Below are 20,345 nucleotides of genomic sequence, written 5' to 3' on the forward strand. Positions count from 1 at the left end.
GGGAGGCTGTGTTGTTGCACAACTGACCCACATATCTCTTTGATTTCTGAATGGCCTTAGGTCAGTGTCCCCCTGGTCATCACTCAGTGGATGGCTTCATACCCTGCCAGCCGTGTCCCCGGGGCGCCTACCAGCCTGAAGCTGGGCGAGCTCTGTGCTTCCCTTGCGGTGGGGGGCTGACCACCAAACACGAGGGAGCCTTCTCCTTCCAGGACTGCGATACCAAAGGTACGTCCAAGCCAGCAGCTCCGTCAGCAGCTGGGAGGGGAACAGCCATGGGAGATCAGGGCAGCTCCAGGGGGCGTTGCGGGGCTGAGTTCCCAGGACTGAGCCTGCTTCATTATGGCTACATCCCAACCCCCCTCTGCTTCTTCAGCTCCCCAGGCCCTGTCACAAGAACGACGCAGGTGGCGAGGTGGGAAACTTTTATTTTGCAAAGTGCCTGCGGGGGGGACAAATCCCACCCTTGCTCCACTGCTCCCTTTTGCCCTGCACATCCATCCTTCACCAAGGCTCTTGGCTTCAGTCTACCCTCCACCCTCCCAGCGGTATCCGCTCACCCACCCTATTCCATTTCCTCCCCGCTCTCCTGTTAGACTGCCATCTCCTTGAGAAGCTACGTGCTTGTCGAGCCGCCTTGCACCGTGGCTGTACGAATCCACCAGACTAGGCGCAAAATCCGCCTGCCCACCCTTTAAATACGGTGCCAAAGCGAACGAGAACTGGTGGCGTGTTTGCAGGGCTGTTCTAAACACTGCACCGATGCATTTAGTACCCCAGAAATACTCTTACAAAGGAGCACTCCAGCGTTGTCCAGTAAGGGACTCCGACACTGCCATGTTGCTTTTACAATGCTGTGTGGGGTCTTGGGCCTTTACTGTGTTTATTAGGGTTAATAATAACAATGTAATAATTGGGTGCTTATTTTTAGGCTAAGCTTTATTACAAGGAAATCTAGTCTGCCGAGTTTTGCAGTTAGCTGTGCAGTGATTATGTGGATGGAATTTCTCCTCTTATTAAAGGGGGGATCGTTGAAGTTAATGCAAAATCCAGAGTTCAGCATGTTGCTGTCCCAGTGAGAGAGAGAGAATAACTATTCTAAACAGGAAGGTCACGGCAGCCTAAATGAACACCTTAAAAGAGCCTTGAATTTGCTTTTCCCAAAGTTCACATGGGAATACCTGTGTCACTCTAAAAGAAAAAAAAAATCTCTTTGCACATAGCTTCCAGGGAGTGTGAGTGGGAGCTGTGAATCGGAACCCCTGGGTTCTACTCCCAGCTCTGCCGCTGACTTGCTGCTTGATCCTTGGCAAGTCACCTAACTTCTCTGTGGCCAGGTTTCCCCAGTTGTAAACCCCAAGGAGTAGCAAAGCTGGGAATGGGAACCAGCTGGGAGTGATTCAGTGAGCTGACGCCTCCTTGCCTGATCCCTGTCAGTACATTTTCCTCTCCCCTCTCGCCACAGTTCAGTGCTCCCCGGGTCATTACTACAATACCAGCGTCCACCGCTGCATCCGCTGTGCCGTGGGCACCTACCAGCCAGACTTCCGCCAGAATTACTGCATCACCTGCCCCGGCAACACCACCACGGACTTCGATGGCTCCACGTCCGGTCCCAGTGTAAAAGTAAGCGCTTCAGGCAGCCCGGGTGCTGTGTCCCTACGTCGTATGCACGATCCAATCTCTGCCAGTCGCTGTGGTTCCCTGTTAGCAGGATGTCCATCCAGAGGGCCCTGTTGGAATCCTGGCCCTGGCAGAAGCTCCACCTCCTCTTGCCGTTTCCCTTTATGCACCCCCAATCGGGTGCACAGACAGCTGCATCCAGCTATGCGTACATATGTCCACACACATATACACACAGCCTTTCATGTATGCCCCCTGCACATGTACAACCAGTCAGAGCCTGGGCATGCTCGGCATGCTCTACATGCTGACCCACATGCTTGTGCACATGCACGCATGAATATATGTGAGCGTAGGCACAGATAGCCCACTGCGTACAGGATTAGGATAGCCTGATCCAATTCTTCTGCCCACTGATCATTGCCTAGTGTCCCCATGTCAGAGAAGCGTATTCTCCAGTGGAACTAATTCCCAGTGACCACTGGTCCTTGTTGCCTTGCAGACCGCCAGTGCGGAGGGGAGCTGGGCGAGTACACTGGCTACATTGAGTCTCCCAACTACCCTGGGAACTACCCCGCCAACATTGAGTGCACCTGGAACATCAACCCCCCCCCAAAGCGCAAGATCCTCATGGTAGTCCCAGAGATCTTCCTGCCATCCGAGGACGAGTGCGGGGACGTCTTGGTCATGCGGAAAAACTGTAGGTAACCGATCGCTGTGGCGTGGCCATGCTGGGCAATGGGGGTGCTAGGTAATCCCGCGAGAGCCCCTCTCCCCACCTCCCAGGCTGTCTGGTCTGCGGACACCTCTGGGAGCAGCGGAGCCCGGTAAGTGATGGAGCAGGTGTGTGTGGAGGAGAGGGTGACAGTGCCGCAGGTGAACTCAATGCATCCCTAAAGAGCTGCTTTCACCTCTGGCTTGATCCCAGGTAGGACAAGTTTGGTGCACTCAGCCTAAAGGGGAAGTCTGCATCCTTGGGCTGGGCATGGGTAACTGCTATGGGGAGTGGGGTTTGTAGTGAGTGGATCCACCCCACATACCTCACTACCTGGGACTGGCTTCCCTGTTAAACCCCACTGCAGAGCTGGGTGCATGCCCATCAGTAAAGGCTCCTGGTTGTGCATTGCTCACAGCTCCTGGCCTCAGGCAAGGAGATGAAACCAGCCTGCCCAGCTGCAGTTTCCTTGCTGCTGTTCAACTCCCAAGGTGGCTGGGCTGCCTCTCCATGCAGATGTCTTCCCAGGTGTTGCCCTGGTTACGATGAAGCCATCCTGTGCCCTGCGGGAACAGTTCCTAGGGTGCTTTGAGGCCCAGAAGCAGTTCCTGGGGCTTTGCCAACCTAGTCCCCAGGCGTGGTGTTTCCACATGACACTGTTGTGTTGCATCACCCGGTGCTGACGCCACTTCCGAATCTCATCACGCAGTCCCGTCGGGCCAAGGGGCCCCAGCTCCATGTTTGAAAAGGTGGCCGTGGAGTTAATTGAACTCCATGGTGCTCAGCACCTCTGAACATCGGTCCCCCGGCTGACCGACGCTGGCCATCCACAGTCTGCGCCCACCTCTGAAAGTGTTGCACTTGGGTGCCTCAGTACCCACACTGAATGGTGGAGGAGGAAGGTGGCCCCCCGGAGTACGGAGTAGAACCGGAGCCATACAGTCAGCTCCTGTGTTCTCATAATGTGGCTCTTCGGCAAGGAGACCCCCACCCACAATATTGAAACAAACCAAAAGATGTCTGGACCTGGGTGTTTGTGTGGCTGAATGATTCCAGGCAACACCTGGTCCTGTCCTGTTCCCCTCCAGCCTCCCCCTCCTCCATCACGACCTATGAGACGTGCCAGACGTATGAGAGGCCCATAGCCTTCACCGCCAGGTCCCGCAAGCTGTGGATCAACTTTAAAACCAGCGAGGCCAACGGCGCCAGGGGCTTCCAGATCCCCTACGTCACCTACGACGGTATGTGGGGGAGTATGTGTAAGGGCATAGCAAGAGCAGGGGTGGGACTGCAGTGTAAGTGCTCATCACGCGGGACTGAAACATCTGGGTTTAATTGCCAGTGCTAACACGTGGTCTCAGAAATCTCGAACTGAGCATTGTAAAGCGATTTGAATGATATTACACACCCAAAAGGATGTTAAGGTTGCAACGTCAAGCACTCACAAGTTAGGAAATGCCAGAATTAAGCTTGTGTGTGCTCAACCTTAACCGGGCCCCTTGTGCCTATGCATTACGATACAGTCTTTAATGACATGATCGTCTAAGTTTTTTTTCCACAAGTCCCTGGGCGAATCCACCAGCAGGGGGTCATTGAAAGCTCAGAAACGACAGTCTCCCTGCTCTTCATTCAGGCACCCGGACCTGGACCCAGCACAGTCTGCAGAAGCCCAGAGGGGCATTGCAGGGCAAGTCGCACTTAGCCCTAGGCAGGAGCATGCTCAGTGTGCACGGGATCTTTGGGGATTTCAGCTGCTAAAAACAAAGAAGTCTGTCGGAAGCACGTGCAAACTGCCAGGTGTCATTTGGCCAAATTTGAGATGACGAAAGGTGACAGCGCTACCCTCCTGCCAAATTTCAAGTCCCTGCTCCAAAGCACGAGGGCACTATGGCTTTTCAAAGAAAAGATTGCCAGAATTTTTCTAAATGGGCAAAACCATATATTTTCCCTAAGTTTGTTCTTTCACATGGCTGAACCGTTTGGGCTAAAAAAAAATTCCCAAAACAATTCAGCCTGAGACAGACACCTGGCATGGGAAATTTCAGTCCAAACGGTTAGCATGGCAAAGTTTTATCAGCAATTGAAAACGGGGTCTTACAATGGGAAGTCTCAGGCGATCTTAATAGACAGGGCTACCAACCCAGCTTATAACTGAATACGGTACACACCTCAGGACGTTTGCTACCAGTGTACAGTCCTTGTCGACACACAGTGAAAGCAACTCAAGGGTTAGAAATGAGACTTAAGAAGAGACCAGTGAGTAGATGATCATTTTAATACTATAAATATTTGTAAAATGCCAAGTAAATCTGCCCCTACTCTCCCAATCCGGTTGGGCTTTCCCTCTTCTCTCCCAGATGGTTTTGTACCTTGCTGGATGATTAACTGCCTCACCTGCACTCCACCCTCCTGCTTCTGCCCTGTGCTCAGTTCAGAGGCTAGTCCCTGGCCCTCAGGTTGACCTCATGACCTAATGTCCTGCCTCCTAAGTTTCCTCAATACTGCCATGCACCTGTCTGGGGCATTCCAAACTTACCCAAGTGTAAAGTGTCTTGCCTGATCTATTAGTTTCTTGAAACACCTGAGTACATGTGATTGGTGTTCTGCATGGACGGAGAGGGGAACCTCCGCAGCTTTTGGAGCTCCACCTCCAGGTATGTGGGAGACAAACAATAAGGTGTGGAGTGAAGTTTTTTGGCTCATGGCAGAGTACAATTTTGCTGCTTTCTGGAGCCCAGAATTCCACCCTTACAATAGCATCCTGTTGCTGAATTAGCCGAGCACTCCTGCCACCTGCTTTCCTCCTGACTGCCTTTCTCGCTTGGCTTTGCAGAGGATTATGAACAGCTGGTGGAGGATATTGTCCGGGATGGCAGGCTGTACGCCTCCGAAAACCATCAGGAAATATTAAAGGTGAGACCATCCATGAGTGGGACTGGGAATCAGGACTCCTGGGTTCTGTTCCCAGCTCTACCATTAACTTTCCAGGCGAGTCACTTCCCCTTTGTGTTACCTAACTGTACAATGGGTACTGCTCCTAGTGCTGCCCCTGTCCTGACGTCCTTAACACACTCCCAGGATTCACAGGTGTGTCCTGGGAGCCACAATAAGGAGCCGAGGATTAGAATTCCTCTACTGAAGTACAATGGCTTGTCTCGTGGTCCTGTAACTCATCGTGTGCCCAGCAGCCGGTGTAGTTCTCCTGCATACACTCCTTGGACTCTCTCTGTTGCTTGTTGTTTTACTATGGAGCCTCTTGCTCACATTCTTCATGTCTAGTCAAAATTGACTGAGGCAGCCTTGTCTAGTAGATAGAGCAAGGGACTCCGAGTCAGGAGATCTAGGTTCCATTCTCAGCCCTGCCATGGATAGGGCACCCCTCTGTGCCCTTGTGGCAAGGTGTTTAGACGCTTTGTTCCTCAGTTTCCCCATCTGTAAATTAAAGCGTTTGAGCTTGTTGGATCCATGCAATAAGAACACGAAGTATGATCTCTTAGGTCAGCGACCATCAGACAGACCACATCCATTATGCTTTAATTGTGGGTACCAGCTTTTACCTGGATGTGATGTGACTGTTCTGTTTGTTTCCCTCGAAGGACAAGAAGCTGATGAAGGCTTTCTTCGATGTGCTGGCTCATCCACAGAACTACTTCAAGTACACGGAGAAACACAAGGAGATGTTACCGCGCTCTTTCATCAAACTCCTCCGCTCCAAAGTCTCCAGCTTCCTCAGGCCTTACAAATAGCCCCCAGCCATTTCCACCTGCCTCATGGGCCACCCTCCAGCCAAGGAAACTTTCTTTTGCTCTTATTTGATGGTTTTTTGGGTTTTTTTTTCCCCAAACAGCTTTTTAAACAAACAGAATCCCCATCTCTCACTATGCAGACGACTCTAAACGATTTCTCCTTGGCTTTCTTCAAACTCATCTCAGCGCTGACTTTGTCTCCCGCAGGGGCGGTCTGTAATCTCAAGGCATCCCATGCTCTGTTCCCTTACTACGGCATGTGCAGCCCATAACAATTACCAGTCCCGGAGGGTGATGCTCCTTCTCAGCCCAAGTGGCCTCTACATGCAGAGGCAGCTGCAACCTGCTCTGTTTTATGTAACTTAAGTGTAGTCACTCTGGTTGCATTTGTGGCCCTTGATGACTACACATCTGCGTCCAAATCTGTCTCCATTCCTAGGCACCAGAAACACACCTACAGTCACCTGCACTCCTGGGATATAGTTTGGTATTTTTGTTCCTGCCGTGGGCCTTTCTCCAGCTGCCAACGCAAAGAAAAGTTGCTGCAGCCAGAACAGGCTGTTTCTCAAAGAATTGAGCGCAGAGGAAGCCCTGAATGTGGAAGGTAATGCCTTATTTATCGCAGTGTTGTGGTTTAAAAATATATATATATATATATATATATATATATATCTCAACACAGCTTTGCAGGGGGGAATTGGGAAAAAAATATACTTTTTTTTTTTAAAAAAAAAAAAGAATACTTAAAAAAAAAAAAAAAAAGACAAAGCTGAAAAGCATCATGGCAAATGGCAGTTCCAGTGGGTGGGAGATCTGCATCTCTCCAGGGAGTTGGGTTGGTCTGTCTGCATTTGAAGAAAGCATGGCCAAGCCACGGTCTTGTAGAACAATGTCTGGATGAATGGGAGAAAAAAGGTAATGAACGAGAAGCCTTTCAGATGGATTCATTTTTTTCCCCCATGGACACTTGTGCCAAGAGACCAGACTCTCTTACAAGCTCTGCCAAAGAGTAACTCGTCGACAGAAAAGCAAGCGATGTGAAGAGCAGGAGTAAATGTTTGTGCACTAGGATATCGTCCTTTCTACCTTTTTCATATGTATTAAGTGCAATCATTTGAGTCTTCTTTATATTATGTAGAGGGAAGTTTTTTCTACTAGAAACTACAATATTTATACCTTCCTGAGAAATGAGAATGTGTGTTTGTAACAACAAAACAAAAACAAACCAAGGCTTCAATTAACGTGATGACGTTTTCAGACTTTGGAAGCTTTTCTTCTGATATTTGTCCCTAATAAGGCAAATCCACTTGATGTTCCTTTTACCATTGAAGCTTTTATTCCCTCCTCCCCCTTAATCAGTTGAATCTTTCCCTGATGACTAGAAAGCAAAAGATCTTTTCCCATCCACAAGTGTCTCCAGTGTGGTCAGTTTGTGCTAGGTCTCTGCTGTTGGATGCAGTTACCAGTTTACACTTGGTTGCCGGTTATACTCCTTCGCTCTGCAGCATGAATTCTAGAAGCTGGAATGCTACTCAGAAGGCTCTCAGACTTCTGTCATTCGGTCTAACAGATCCTCTCCATTAACTGCAGTAGTACGGAGGCTTATCTTGTCGTCAGTAGGTCTACAGGCATGAACAGCTTGATTCTTGTCTCGTTCACCACAGTGTAAGTCAGGAGTTACTCCACTGAAGTTAATGGAAGTTACATAAAAACAGCATGGGAGGAAGAATGAGGCTCCAGACATAGATCGCAACACTGGAACGGAGCAGATTCTGTCCAGTAGAGAACAGTGACGAAATATAAGACGCAGAAGCTAGTTCGTTCCATTGGAGATTCCCTTCACGCTCATTGGGCTCCTGTGTCTCAGCCTGCTGTGAACTTCAGTTTGGTTTGTAAGCAGCCCCTGGTGCTGATCTCACCAGCCTTAGATGTTGCATGCTTTATCCAAGTGCTTGTTTATATTTTCATGAAGAAACCAGCTAATCTGTTTCCATTTCCCAAAGAGTTGGAAGAAGCAGGGCTGGCTATGAGGCAGAATTCCCATTGATTTTTGTGGGAGTTCCATGTGAATTGCCGAATGAGGTGCAGAGAAATTCAGGGTCCGCCCGAACATATTCCCATGACTGCCCAGTTTGCTGGGACATTGCTGTATTAAACCGCCTGGAGAATCTAATGGCCAAAGCTCCATCAGTCCCTTAATTAATTTAACCTTGAAAAATCACCATGTCTTTGGGGGAGATGCACAAGTCTCATTGACATCTGATGAAACGTGCTTCTAAATCCCTTAGGTTTTTTTGAAAAATCTGCTGCCTCCTGCAGGGGTTCTCAAACTTAGTCACAGGGCGGGCCACATCTCACTAGGGAGGTTGTCTTGGGGCCAGCTCCCCTTCCATGTGCAATCACAGAGCTTCCCGGGGCCAAGTCCAGCAGTTGCCTCCCTGAAAAACACTAATATTTAAGCCAGCGTTTTCAAAAAGTGGCTACTGACCTTGGGAGCCTCCCTTTGGGAGCCCAGTGAGAGACACCTTAGGCCAGCTGAGCTCCTGCTTCTCCCTTTGATCTCGACTGGCCTTTAATGGCTGCAAGTATCGCCTCTCTGTCGATGTGTTGCCCATCTCCACCTCCGCCATAGCCCCACATCTCATCATCAGCTAGAATTGAACATTGCCAAAACTTCTCTCCCATTCCTTCTCTTGGTCCCCATTGACAGCAACCTTGAGATATCTGGCTCCTCACTCTCCCTTGCCCCAGGCCATTTCCCAATCCTGTCACTCTTTCCTTGTTAACCTCAGAGCTGTTCTTTACCGGCCATGTCCACAGCCAGATCTGTCAGGCCCTCATGAGACTCTTCCTATGGCCTCCTGTGTCCACGCTCACCACTGTGCAAAATGCAGCCACTTAACAACTCTTCCATGCGGATTGCACCAGTTTGCTGGATCTCCATCTGCAATCATATCACCTCTTTGTCCGAGATGCTGTCTAACTCCGCCTCTTCCTTCTTATCCTCCGTTGTCTGGCTTCATGTCACCCTCGACCCCCACTCCACCACCATTCCCACCCATGGCTGCCCAGTTGTCAGCCTCTAGCCTTTGTGCCTTCTTCCAGGCAGTCCCGTATGCCTGGTGCAATCTCAGTGACCACATCCACGTCTGTCTTTAAAGACCCCCTTCTGCCATGTGGTGAATCCAGTTGACTTGTATACAGGTTTCCTATTTGTTGCTCCACTTCCCGCAGTCACTGTCTCCTTTGACTATGAGCAATTCAGGGCAGGGACCGTTCCTCCTTGAACATACGGAAACTACACAGCCCATCGGAGGCACCACTACCATTTTATTATTTATTACACAATACACTTTCATGGCTATTAGCAGATAGAAGGGACAGGGAGCTAGGGTATCGCTTCAGCAGATAGCAGCTGATATCCCATTTTTTTTTCTCCTCCCAGTGTCTGTCTATACAGCTTTGTTCTACTGCTGCCCCTAGGAATTCATTGCTGTATCATCTAATCCCACCAATCGGATAAGCACTGGCTGAGCATTGCTCAGTTCTGTCCCCTTCAGCCTGATTGCATCTCTCGTGAGGGGTTGTGCTTTTTTATGCCATCTGTGTATTTGCCCCCCTGCAGCTGGGTCTTCTCAGAAGTTGGACACCTGTGGGCTGAGATGCCTGCCATTTCAATGGTATCTACAGCAGACTCCCCAGTGGAAAAGGCATAAGATCTATTTTTGGGGTTCAGAATGCATGCAGCAGTGTAGGTGTGTAAAGGGACATGATCAAGTCTAAAGGCCAAATTTCAGGTTGTGTTTTTTTTTAAAATAATCCCTGAACCTGATGTACATAAGTGTGTCTAGTGCTATTTAAAACCATGGAGCATCTTACATTTCAAAATGAGACTGCTGCATTCTGAACCCAACCACCACAACGCTACAGGTTATAACCACTGTGAAACCCATTGCTCTGGCTTCACTGGCCCTCTGAAGGGAAACATGGAAACGCATGGGAGGAACATATTATTTAGGCTCATTGGACAAAATTTTGACGTGTGATAGTGGGTGACTCATGGGATGCCTTTAAAAGTGCCCTGATTTTCAGCGTTGTACAGCTCCCTTTGAAAATCAGGCCTCAAGGTGACGGAAGTTGAGCCCTCAATCACTAGGCCCTTTGGAAATTCTTGGCCTTTTAATAAATTTGTTTGCATAATCTACAGGCCTGATATTGCAGCCTTAGTGCTACAAACAGTCCTTTGACATCAGTCCCATTCACATCTACAGCCCTGATCCTGCAAAAATTATAGTATGTGCTTCAGTAACTAGCCCTCAATGGCTTCCTTTGGCTGGTCACTGATAAGCTACACACTAGTAGTAAGCATGGCACTACTCCCTTGAATGAATTGCAGGTTCAGACGTATAGCTGTGACTTACTAGCACAGGTAAATTATTTCCTCCATAATCTAGAGTCCTATGTTAACTACAGTCACTTAAGATTTCCCATTGTCAGTAAATGTAGTGAACTGTATTATGCAGCCACCTGTTACGACAAATAGTTTTAATGGCCTGATTTGTAGAACATGCCACTGACTGGTATATCCTTCAGACAACCCTTTTGGGGACTATGAGCAAGAGCTTACCAAATGTTCTGTATACCATCAAACCCTGCTTCAGTTCCTTGTGCTAAACCTGCCCAAGGCAAGAAAATAGAAAAGGTTTGAAAGCCTGAAAACTCCATCACCCACTTTTTGATGTAGTGAATGTTTCAATGTAGTAAACCAAGGGTTGGTTTAAAAAAATAAATTGGAATATTTATATCTGCCTTTTGCAGTGGGCCACACTTTAGCATCTCCCACAAAATGATTAAGTGATGAAAAAGACTTAGTTCATAAAGTTATTTGCACTTGATTCAAAAAATTGTATCTGAACTTTGTAAAAAGAAATGTTTGCATTTTGTATTGTCTTTTTAATTATTAAATTGAATTTCTTGGTGGTGTTGATCTTTTAGAAATTGGTTCTACTTATTTTGAACATTAACAGTGGGACCTGCGATTGTTTTCTTTCAGAGATTAGAGAAATTTCAAAAGCACCTCAATCTCATGGATGTCATACGAAAGCACCAATACTGCAAACACACCTAAAGTAACTTGACCACCATGAGGAGTCCCATCCCCAATGCTAGCACAGATTCTTCAAGGCTTAGTTTTTGTCCATCTCTGCTTCCATAGCAGCTGGGAGTTAACTGCTGCCCATGGGATGGTGATGAGTGGTAGGTGCATAGGGAAGCTCAGGTTAGTGCTCTAACCTCATCCACTCCCAATTCTTAATCCCTTCCAATACCCAACCTGGTTTCCATTTTTAATTCTCTAGCACTGCACTACTCCATCCCACTGCTGCTTACTGCATTTAGCTCCTATCACCCTCTTCTCATCCTCCATTTCCTATTACTCATTCTTCAGCCCCCATCTCATTTCCCATTGCTGATCCCCCCCCTCACTATCCTCAGAGCCCTAGTATTAGTGATGACCAGGTGTGACAGTATAAACCATCACAAGGTAGGAAAAAGCCAGTCCTCCAAGCAGCTGGCTCTAATTAACCACTAATGGAGAGGCTGCTGGGAGGAATTTGGGGCCTCTGTAAATCAGGCCCAGCTCAGGGCAGGGGTAGAGTTCATTTCAGGAAGGTTATGCTGTTGCTGAAGGAGAGCTGGGTGACAAAGCTGGAACTGTGGAACCCAGCAGCAGGGCAGAACTGACTATGGAAAAAACAGGCCAGACCCTCAAAGGAAGGTACTTAGGGAATCTGGGTACAGGCAGGACCTGCTTCCCCTTCATTTGAAATTTTTTTCTGCACAAGGGGAAGATTTTAATGGCACCTGTGCACAGGACCTGCAGAACTTCTAGGATTAGATGTAAACGGTTCCCCCACCACTGCACCAAGTGTTGCTGTTCTGTGGATAGACATAAGAGAAGATGTTTTCTGCATTTACGCTTTTGTCTGTCACAGGTGTTGGCGAGTTGGCAGCTCCTGGGCCCCTTTTCATTCTAAAGGGACTATTAACCTGTTGCATCTATATATCCATTAAAGGGCAGTTTGAAATCTAGTGACAATTTAAAAAAAAAGTATAAATAGTTTAATGTTACCTGTACCCCTATCAGTTTTAAAGCAAAAATATGCTAATTCTCCCTTGTTTGTAAAGGGAGTAAAAGACAGACAAACTAATCAAATTTCCCACCCAACTCAGCAGATAAGAGACAGCAACTGGGTAATCTGGAGCCATTTATTACTGACAGTTTAGTAGAGGCGCTGTGGCTTGCCCATGGTGCTTTTGATGTACAGTGCACGCACGTTCTGCCAGTTCTTCTTCAGCAAGGACACCAGGAAATTGATGGCCAGGTGAATGTTGTAGACTAGCTCATCCTCCGTCATTTTCACATGGCCAACAGCCACAGCCAGACAGAGCACCTGGCAACATAGAAAGCAGTGTCAGACTAAGGGTGTAGACTTTGCAGGGAACTGCCTTGACTGGAAAGGAACATGTATTAAACAAGGACAGCAGGATCAAAATTTAGCCAGCAGAGTTAAAGTCTAACTATCATCACTTTACAGACCACCCTGCACTAGCTGAAACCTACAGCCACCAAAGACTTTTTGCAGGTAATTAACATTAAGAGCTGACTTCTCTTTGGAATTTCTCTCTTGGGCTGGGTTTAAATCCCAACTTTTTTTTTTAAAGGGATAAATCAAATGTATGTGGTTTAAAATTCCCCCATCTTTCTGTGGCCTGTAAATGCTGTTGTATACATTCCAACCATTTTAAAAAGCTATGGACCCAGTAAATATAAGATCTGTAAATTCAGACATTCTAGAGCTGAATAATTAACAGCTCAAAACCTACTCTTCCAGTTTGCATATCAGTAGCTAGAAGGCTAAAGAGCTCATATTAAGTTTGACAACTGGCTTCCACACACTAACATCTCACTGCAAACTTTGTTGAAAATCTGACAATGTACATTGCTGTGGTTTCATCCTCTGTTCGAAATGCTCTACAAAGACAGTAAATATCATTCCCTGTCTATAAAATGAGGCTAATCTCAGGCACAGAACCAACTGCACACCAAGGAACAGAACCCAAGTCTAACTCCTAATCAAGGGCCTGATTAACAGTCTCATACACCATGGTCTCCACAAATATTGCCCAGCATTAACCCACGCTGCACAGAGTAGCACAACCCCCCAAACCAACTGCTTAAGTTTTTCATATTGCAAAATACAGAGCTGACTTGCTTTTTACCCCCTAACCACCAAAACAAGTCTTTCTAGTGACCGAATAAAGAACATGCACCCAAGGCCAAGTCCCAGATGCCAAGATCGCTGAGCTGAAGCGTATAGCCAAACTACAGACTGAAGAAAAAAGGGCTTATAAAAAAACATGACAGTTTCCTTTCAAACTGTTTTAAAGCAGGTGCCCTGTTAAGGTTGATCAGGAATAGTTCTCTTCAGATAGGCTGGAGCTGATTTAGCAGAGTAGTTAAATGTGTGCTTAAAACCTTAGAAACAGACTTGTTAACTGAATTAATGAGTCAGGTTTACACCATCATAGTACCCAACAGATGATGAATATGCATTTGAATTAGAGCTGCTTTGATCTAAAATACGATTCTGCTCCCTACAGTGACTTTTCTTCAAAGTCAAGACAGGACAAGACTTTAGAAAGTCAAAATTCTGCACTGTAGCTGCTGTGAAATTCCCTTACACAGCCTCATGCCCGAAGCTTACACTACTACAAAAGCACTGACTTATATGGTACAAGCCTCTTCTAATTCCTGATTCACTGAAACCGAACCACATCCCTGCAGTGTCAGGAGCTTATCACACAGGGCACACATCTCTTCCTTCAAGATACCAAATGCCCTCAACTCCCACCCACTTCAGTGAATATTTAGGGCCCCCAGCATTCTACAATACCAGGCTCTCTGTTTTGGTTTTTTTTTTGTTGGTTTTTCTCCAAAAAAAAAGTCAACTACTGACAAGTTACATTCTCCCCTCAGGCACTGAATGCTCTAGTTTTGTTCCCTAAATTCACAGAAGGTGACTGGCTGGATATTGATCAGTGGCTTTATCATTATCTTAAGAAAGAAGCTGACGGATACCTGCAGTTCAGCTCTAAGTGTAGAAATCCACATTCCCTGGCAGGCAGCCCGTTGCTTCATTAAATCCCACCCTCCACAGGCCACATAACTGACTTCTGAGGTTGGAGTTTACTTTTTTTTTTACCTTCTTCATTTGAAATTTGATGGTAGACTTGACCTCGTCAATCTTAGCCACCATGTTCTCATTGTGGGTGAGGAGGGAGGGGAACTTGCCAGCTTTGTTCAGACCAGGACCCAGGATACGAGGAATCTGTTTGATGAGAGACTCTGAAGCCAGGAAGGCATCATACTTCTTAGCTGTGGGAGGGAAAAGGTAATGCATGGGTGATTGCCGTTTTTTCCTCATTTTAATTCTGGGTTTGATTTCTTCCTCAACTAGCTACAGTTTACAAGTTTCTCTAAGAGCAACTAACTAAAGCATTCATACCAAAGGCTCCTTGTGTATTTACAGAATCTTCAGAGATTCTTGAACTAAGTCACAAGGCAGGCCAAGCCTACACTAGGGCTTTTGCCAGTATCTGTTAGGAATGTGATTTTATACACAAATGACCTAGTGGAGATGCAGTTATATCAGAAAAGAGAAGACCAGACAATATGAGTAGATGCTCAAGCAAACTACCATACTTCAGCTCTAGGTTGCCCTGTCCCTTTTAGCCACGTTGTCCCTAACAAGGCAGTGAGCAGGAGTCTGGCTGCTGGGGGAACTCCACACTGGTCACATTTGGTACAGAGGAGTGTTAACTATCCATGACACCCCTTCCCACCCAGAGATGTGTTACAGGTATACTGGCAGCTGTAGCCCTTCAGAATTCTACTCACCCAGCTTTTTCACTAACTTCTTGTTCTTGTTGAGTTTCTTCAGAGCCTCGATGTCCATGTGAGGGATTTCAACTGCTTTGGCCTCATCGCAGTGTTGCTGGTCCCCCAGCACGCAGACTGAGAATTTGGGGCGTGGGGTGGACTTGAGCCTGTCAGGAAGGGAAGAGGACACCACATACTGTCACTGTGCACTGCCAGCACCACACCTTGAGGGGAGAGCACAGAGCCCCAGCAAAGAAACCTTACCACAATCACTTGCGATTCTTCATCCACCAGCCTCTAATCTGGCTTCTCCAATTGGTCGGTGGGATCAGCACAGGAGCCTCACCACACCTCCCCTCATGTTTTAAGACCCAGGGTAGGGGTCCGTCCAGCCACACCCATGTAGAGATCTGGGGGGGTCTGAACTACCCAGGCAATTCAGCACTGCACCCTCCTGCCATTGTATCAAGCAGTCAATTGCTGCTCACCACATGTACATCAAAAGTGCATAGAGGGAGTGGGGTGCAGGCTGAAGGCTGGGTGGGATCAGAAAATGCCGAACCTGACTGTGCCAGAGAAACGCTTGTCCTTCTGCGGATCATAGTTTTTCAGACTGATCTGCAACTCCACAGTTTCCGTAAACCTGAAAAACAGAAAAAGAAACAGGCCAGGTCAGAATTTAAGACCCCAGTAAAACAAGATGGAGTATCAATAAACATGGGGGAAAGCTGCAGTAACATCTAGCAGAGCACAGACGCTCTGCCACAAACCCTTCCCCTCCCCTCTTTCTTCACCAGAGACTTCCAGTCATGGAGTTGGCATTTGGGGAAGGGCACACCCACAGCAGAGCAGAGTTCTTACTTGCGTGGTTTCACTTGAGTCCCTTGCAGGACTTCCTTCACGGCTTCATACAAGGTGTCGCGGGAAACTTTGCTGCTGTAGATGTGAAAGGCACAAAGAGCAGGTCAGGCACTTGAAAGGATCAACTGAATGAATCACTCTGAACAGGTTGGAAGTGCAGGTACATTAGCATCTAAAACCACCTTTAATCCCGCCAACCAGGGGAGCTGTTTAGCCCACAGCATTCTGGGGGGAATGGAACGAATCATTCCCCTGTAATGATGCGAACTCAAATACAACAGCCTGGGGCCAGCGCAGCCCTCATAAAAATGAAACTGACATACCCAGGTTCACTGTGCAGGCCCAGAAAAGTGCAAAAATAACTGAACTGCAAGGATGGCGAATTGTAAGTTAGATCCACTGATCTTTCAGCTTCAATCTCAGGCGCTCACAGCAGGGGGACTCCATTTTTAAATACAATAAAAATGTCTCTTTTCAGCCCATTTCATGCCATAGCCCCCGAGACACCGAAGCCAGAAAAGCAGCCACAGCGAAGGTGTCTCCCTTTGTGAGCCTGAACCCCACCATGGAGGGGCCCATTCTAGGAGCAAGAGTATAAAGGGTTTCTAAAATATAGCTGGGTTGGCAAAAGAACTAGCCAAATTCATGGAAGGTAGGTGCAACAATGGCTATTAGCCAAGACAGTCAGGGACACAACCCCATGCCCTGCACGTCGCTAAGCCTCGGACTGTCAGGAGCTGGGAGTGGACAACGGGACACCCCGCGCTGTTCTCTCCCTCTGCAGCAGCCGGCCCCGCTTGATCCACCAGCCCAGCCCATGGCCGGCTGGCTCAACGCGGGGACGCCCGGCTCTCTGCCCCGGGATCCACCTGCACAGAGCCGCCCCCAGGCTGGCGGGACCAGCGCTGAGCCCGGGCCAGGCCGGTGCAGTCGGAACCCAGCTCGCCTGGCCCAGGGGCCCCGCGGCCGGCCGGGGAGGGAGCAGAGAGCCGCCCCTCGCACCCCGGCTCAGCCCCCGTGCGGAGCCAATTCCCCCGGGAGGGCCGCACCGGGCCCCCCTCTGCCTAACGCGGGAACCGGGCCCGCCGCCGGGGCCATCTGGGGGGCGGATGGCACCGGATTGAGTCTCCCCCCCCCCCCCCAACACGCACCTCATCTTGGGACCGGCCGCTTGCTGACTCCGCCTACCTCGGGTGCCGCCGGGCGGAAAGAAGGGGGCGGGGCGCAGATCGCGCTATAAATAGGGCATGGTCTCGCGAGATGTGGGGGTGGTCTGGGCGCCATCTTGAGAGAGGCAGAGGGGAGGAGGAGGAGGAGCCCAGCCCAGCCCAGCATAGCATAAGCATAGCATAGCATAGCATCTGGATGGAGCTGGGTGTTGTGGCAGCATGATACCCTTGTGAGCAGAGAGGGCTTTCTTTCCTTTAAGTGTAAACCCTGGGCTGAGTATTTATTGCACACTTTTCTGCATCTTTCCTAGGAGCTGGTGCCTGATTACTGAGCAGATGGGAATGAGCTCCAGTTTACAGGCAGGGGGGTTGGCCTGGTTGGGGGGGATTCAACCCATGAGTCTGTTGTTCTGAGCCTGTAGAGTCTCCCCTGAACTCTGGAGGGGGCTGGGTGCAGATGCTTTTGCACTAGAAGGTGGTTCTGGAGGTGGGTTAGGAGCTCTGGGAAGTCTCCCATGCTCGCTGGTTTAACACCAGTTTGTGCCTGGGGGTAAGATTATTTTGTTGTTACGTTGGTAACGCAAGTGTGAACGTGAAAAGAGCTCAGTCCTACCATGTCCCAGGCGGGACTGGCTGTAATCACAAAAAGAAAAGGAGGACTTGTGGCACCTTAGAGACTAATGAATTTATTTGAGCATAAGCTTTCGTGAGCTACAGCTCACTTCATCGGATGCATTTGGTGGAAAATAATGTAATCAGTATCTCAATGGCATCTCATGGCTTTTAAGCTCTTATTTTGGTTTCAGCTGGAGTTGAGGGCGTTTGGCTCTTTGCAGAATCAGGATAGGGGCATGTGGCCAGATGTGATTCTTTTGTGGCGCCCTGGGGGTTCTGTACAATTTGCCACAGGTTTGCCTTTTAAACAAATAGTTCCCAAGATTACAATTGGCCGTGGCTTTACCCACAATTAAAAATTCCTATCAAACAAAATCTAACATATAAAGTTGCAGTTTAGGGCATGTCTACACTGCAATAAAAGACGTGCAGCTGGCCCAGGCTTGTGGACTTAGGCTCTGATACCACACGAGGAGAGGGGTCCTAGATCGTCCAGCCCAAGCTCTAACATCTACACTGCAATTTTATAGCCTCACGGCAGCCGGAGTCCTCAAGCACATGTCTGCTCACCCTGCTGCCAGTCTTTTAGAGTCTGTGGCATTAGACCTTGTGGTGAGAAGTACACATTTATGGCTACTGAGGTATTTGCCTTCATGCCAATCAGTGGGAGAAGCAATAAAATGTATGTTCGTTGTCCCCACCCTAATCCCACTATTAGCTGTATTTTGTCAAATAGTGAGTGCCACTGGATTCAGTTTACAGAGTAGCAGCCGTGTTAGTCTGTATTCGCAAGAAGAAAAGGAGTACTTGTGGCACCTTAGAGACTAACAGATTTATTAGAGCATAAGCTTTCGTGAGCTACAGCTCACTTCATCGGATGCGTTTCGTGGAAAAAACAGAGGGGAGATTGATATACACACACAGAGAACATGAAACAATGGGTTTATCATACACACTGTAAGGAGAGTGATCACTTAAGCTGAGCCATCGCCAGCAGCGGGGGAGGGGGGGGGAAGGAGGAAACCTGTCATGGTGACAAGCAAGGTAGGCTATTTCCAGCAGTTAACAAGACTATCTGAGGAATAGTGGGGGGTGCGGTGGGGTGGGGGGGAGAAATAACATGGGGAAATAGTTTTACTTTGTGTAATGACTCATCCATTCCCAGTCTCTATTCAAGCCTAAATTAATTGTATCCAGTTTGCAAATTAATTCCAATTCATCAGTCTCTCGTTGGAGTCTGTTTTTGAAGCTTTTTTGTTGAAGGATATCCACTCTTAGGGCTGTAATCGAGTGACCAGAGAGATTGAAGTGTTCTCCAACTGGTTTTTGAATGTTATAATTCTTGACGTCTGATTTGTGTCCATTCATTCTTTTACGCAGAGACTGTCCAGTTTGGCCAATGTACGTGGCAGAGGGGCATTGCTGGCACATGATGGCATATATCACATTGGTAGATGCGCAGGTGAACGAGCCTCTGATAGTGTGGCTGATGTGATTAGGCCCTATGATGGTGTCCCCTGAATAGATATGTGAACACAGTTGGCAACGGGCTTTGTTGCAAGGATAGGTTCCTGGGTTAGTAGTTCTGTTCTGTGGTGTGTGGTTGCTGGTGAGTATTTGCTTCAGATTGGGGGGCTGTCTGTAAGCAAGGACTGGCCTGTCTCCCAAGATCTGTGAGAGTGATGGGTCGTCCTTCAGGGTAGGTTGTAGATCCTTGATGATGCGTTGGAGAGGTTTTAGTTGGGGGCTGAAGGTGATGGCTAGTGGCGTTCTGTTGTTTTCTTGGTTGGGCCTGTCCTGTAGTAGGTGATTTCTGAGTACTCTTCTGGCTCTGTCAATCTGTTTCTTCACTTCAGCAGGTGGGTATTGTAGTTGTAGGAATGCATGATAGAGATCTTGTAGGTGTTTGTCTCTGTCTGAGGGGTTGGAGCAAATGCGGTTATATCGTAGAGCTTGGCTGTAGACAATGGATCGTGTGGTATGATCTGGATGAAAGCTAGAAGCATGTAGGTAGGAATAGTGGTCAGTAGGTTTCCAATATAGGGTGGTGTTTATGTGACCATCGCTTATTAGCACCGTAGTGTCCGGGAAGTGGATCTCGTGTGGACTGGTCCAGGCTGAGGTTGATGGTGGGATGGAAATTGTTGACAGATTGACAGAGCCAGAAGAGTACCCAGAAGTCACCTACTACAGGACAGGCCCAACAAAAAAAATAACAGAACGCCACTAGCCAGCACCTTCAGCCCCCAACTAAAACCTCTCCAATGCATCATCAAGGATCTACAACCTATCCTGAAGGACGACCCATCACTCTCACAGATCTTGGGAGACAGGCCAGTCCTTGCTTACAGACAGCCCCCCAACCTGAAGCAAATACTCACCAGCCACCACACATCACACAACAGAACCACCAACCCAGGAACCTATCCTTGCAACAAAGCCCGTTGCCAACTGTGTTCACATATCTATTCAGGGGATACCATCATAGGGCCTAATCACATCAGCCACACTATCAGAGGCTCGTTCACCTGCGCATCTACCAATGTGATATATGCCATCATGTGCCAGCAATGCCCCTCTGCCATGTACATTGGTCAAACTGGACAGTCTCTACGTAAAAGAATGAATGGACACAAATCAGACGTCAAGAATTATAACATTCAAAAACCAGTCGG

At 48.1% G+C, this 20,345-nt stretch overlaps 2 protein-coding genes across 2 annotated transcripts in view; one reads left to right on the forward strand and one right to left on the reverse strand.

Moving 5' to 3' along the window:
* SCUBE3 (signal peptide, CUB domain and EGF like domain containing 3) overlaps positions 1–6,855 on the forward strand; it is a 96,254-nt gene extending 89,399 nt beyond the window's left edge. Inside the window, 7 exon segments of the mRNA XM_043500367.1 lie at positions 61–228; positions 1,466–1,609; positions 1,612–1,626; positions 2,126–2,323; positions 3,427–3,579; positions 5,172–5,251; positions 5,935–6,855. Coding sequence (XP_043356302.1) covers positions 61–228; positions 1,466–1,609; positions 1,612–1,626; positions 2,126–2,323; positions 3,427–3,579; positions 5,172–5,251; positions 5,935–6,084 — 908 coding nt within the window. The 3' untranslated portion in view covers positions 6,085–6,855.
* Positions 6,856–12,340: 5,485 nt separating this feature from the next.
* On the reverse strand, positions 12,341–17,176 carry LOC119846443 (60S ribosomal protein L10a). The gene is made up of 6 exons (XM_038380116.2): positions 17,038–17,176; positions 15,887–15,961; positions 15,588–15,668; positions 15,044–15,192; positions 14,349–14,521; positions 12,341–12,536 (listed from the first exon to the last, which is right to left on the reverse strand). Exons 1-6 carry the CDS (start codon positions 17,040–17,042, stop codon positions 12,366–12,368), a joined length of 654 nt encoding a protein of 217 aa, XP_038236044.1. The 5' UTR covers positions 17,043–17,176; the 3' UTR covers positions 12,341–12,365.
* Between the last annotated feature and the right edge of the window lie 3,169 nt (positions 17,177–20,345).

This window comes from Dermochelys coriacea, chromosome 21 (assembly GCF_009764565.3).
Source record: "Dermochelys coriacea isolate rDerCor1 chromosome 21, rDerCor1.pri.v4, whole genome shotgun sequence".
NCBI classification, from domain to species: Eukaryota; Metazoa; Chordata; order Testudines; family Dermochelyidae; genus Dermochelys; species Dermochelys coriacea.

Excerpts from the sequence above, each read along its gene's own strand:
- LOC119846443 (XM_038380116.2), bottom strand. Across the intron at positions 15,193-15,587 it reads CGTTTCTCTGGCACAGTCAG|GCTCAAGTCCACCCCACGCC; the intron begins GTTCGGCATTTT and ends CCTTCCTGACAG. Across the intron at positions 14,522-15,043 it reads GAAGTTAGTGAAAAAGCTGG|CTAAGAAGTATGATGCCTTC; the intron begins GTGAGTAGAATT and ends TCCCTCCCACAG.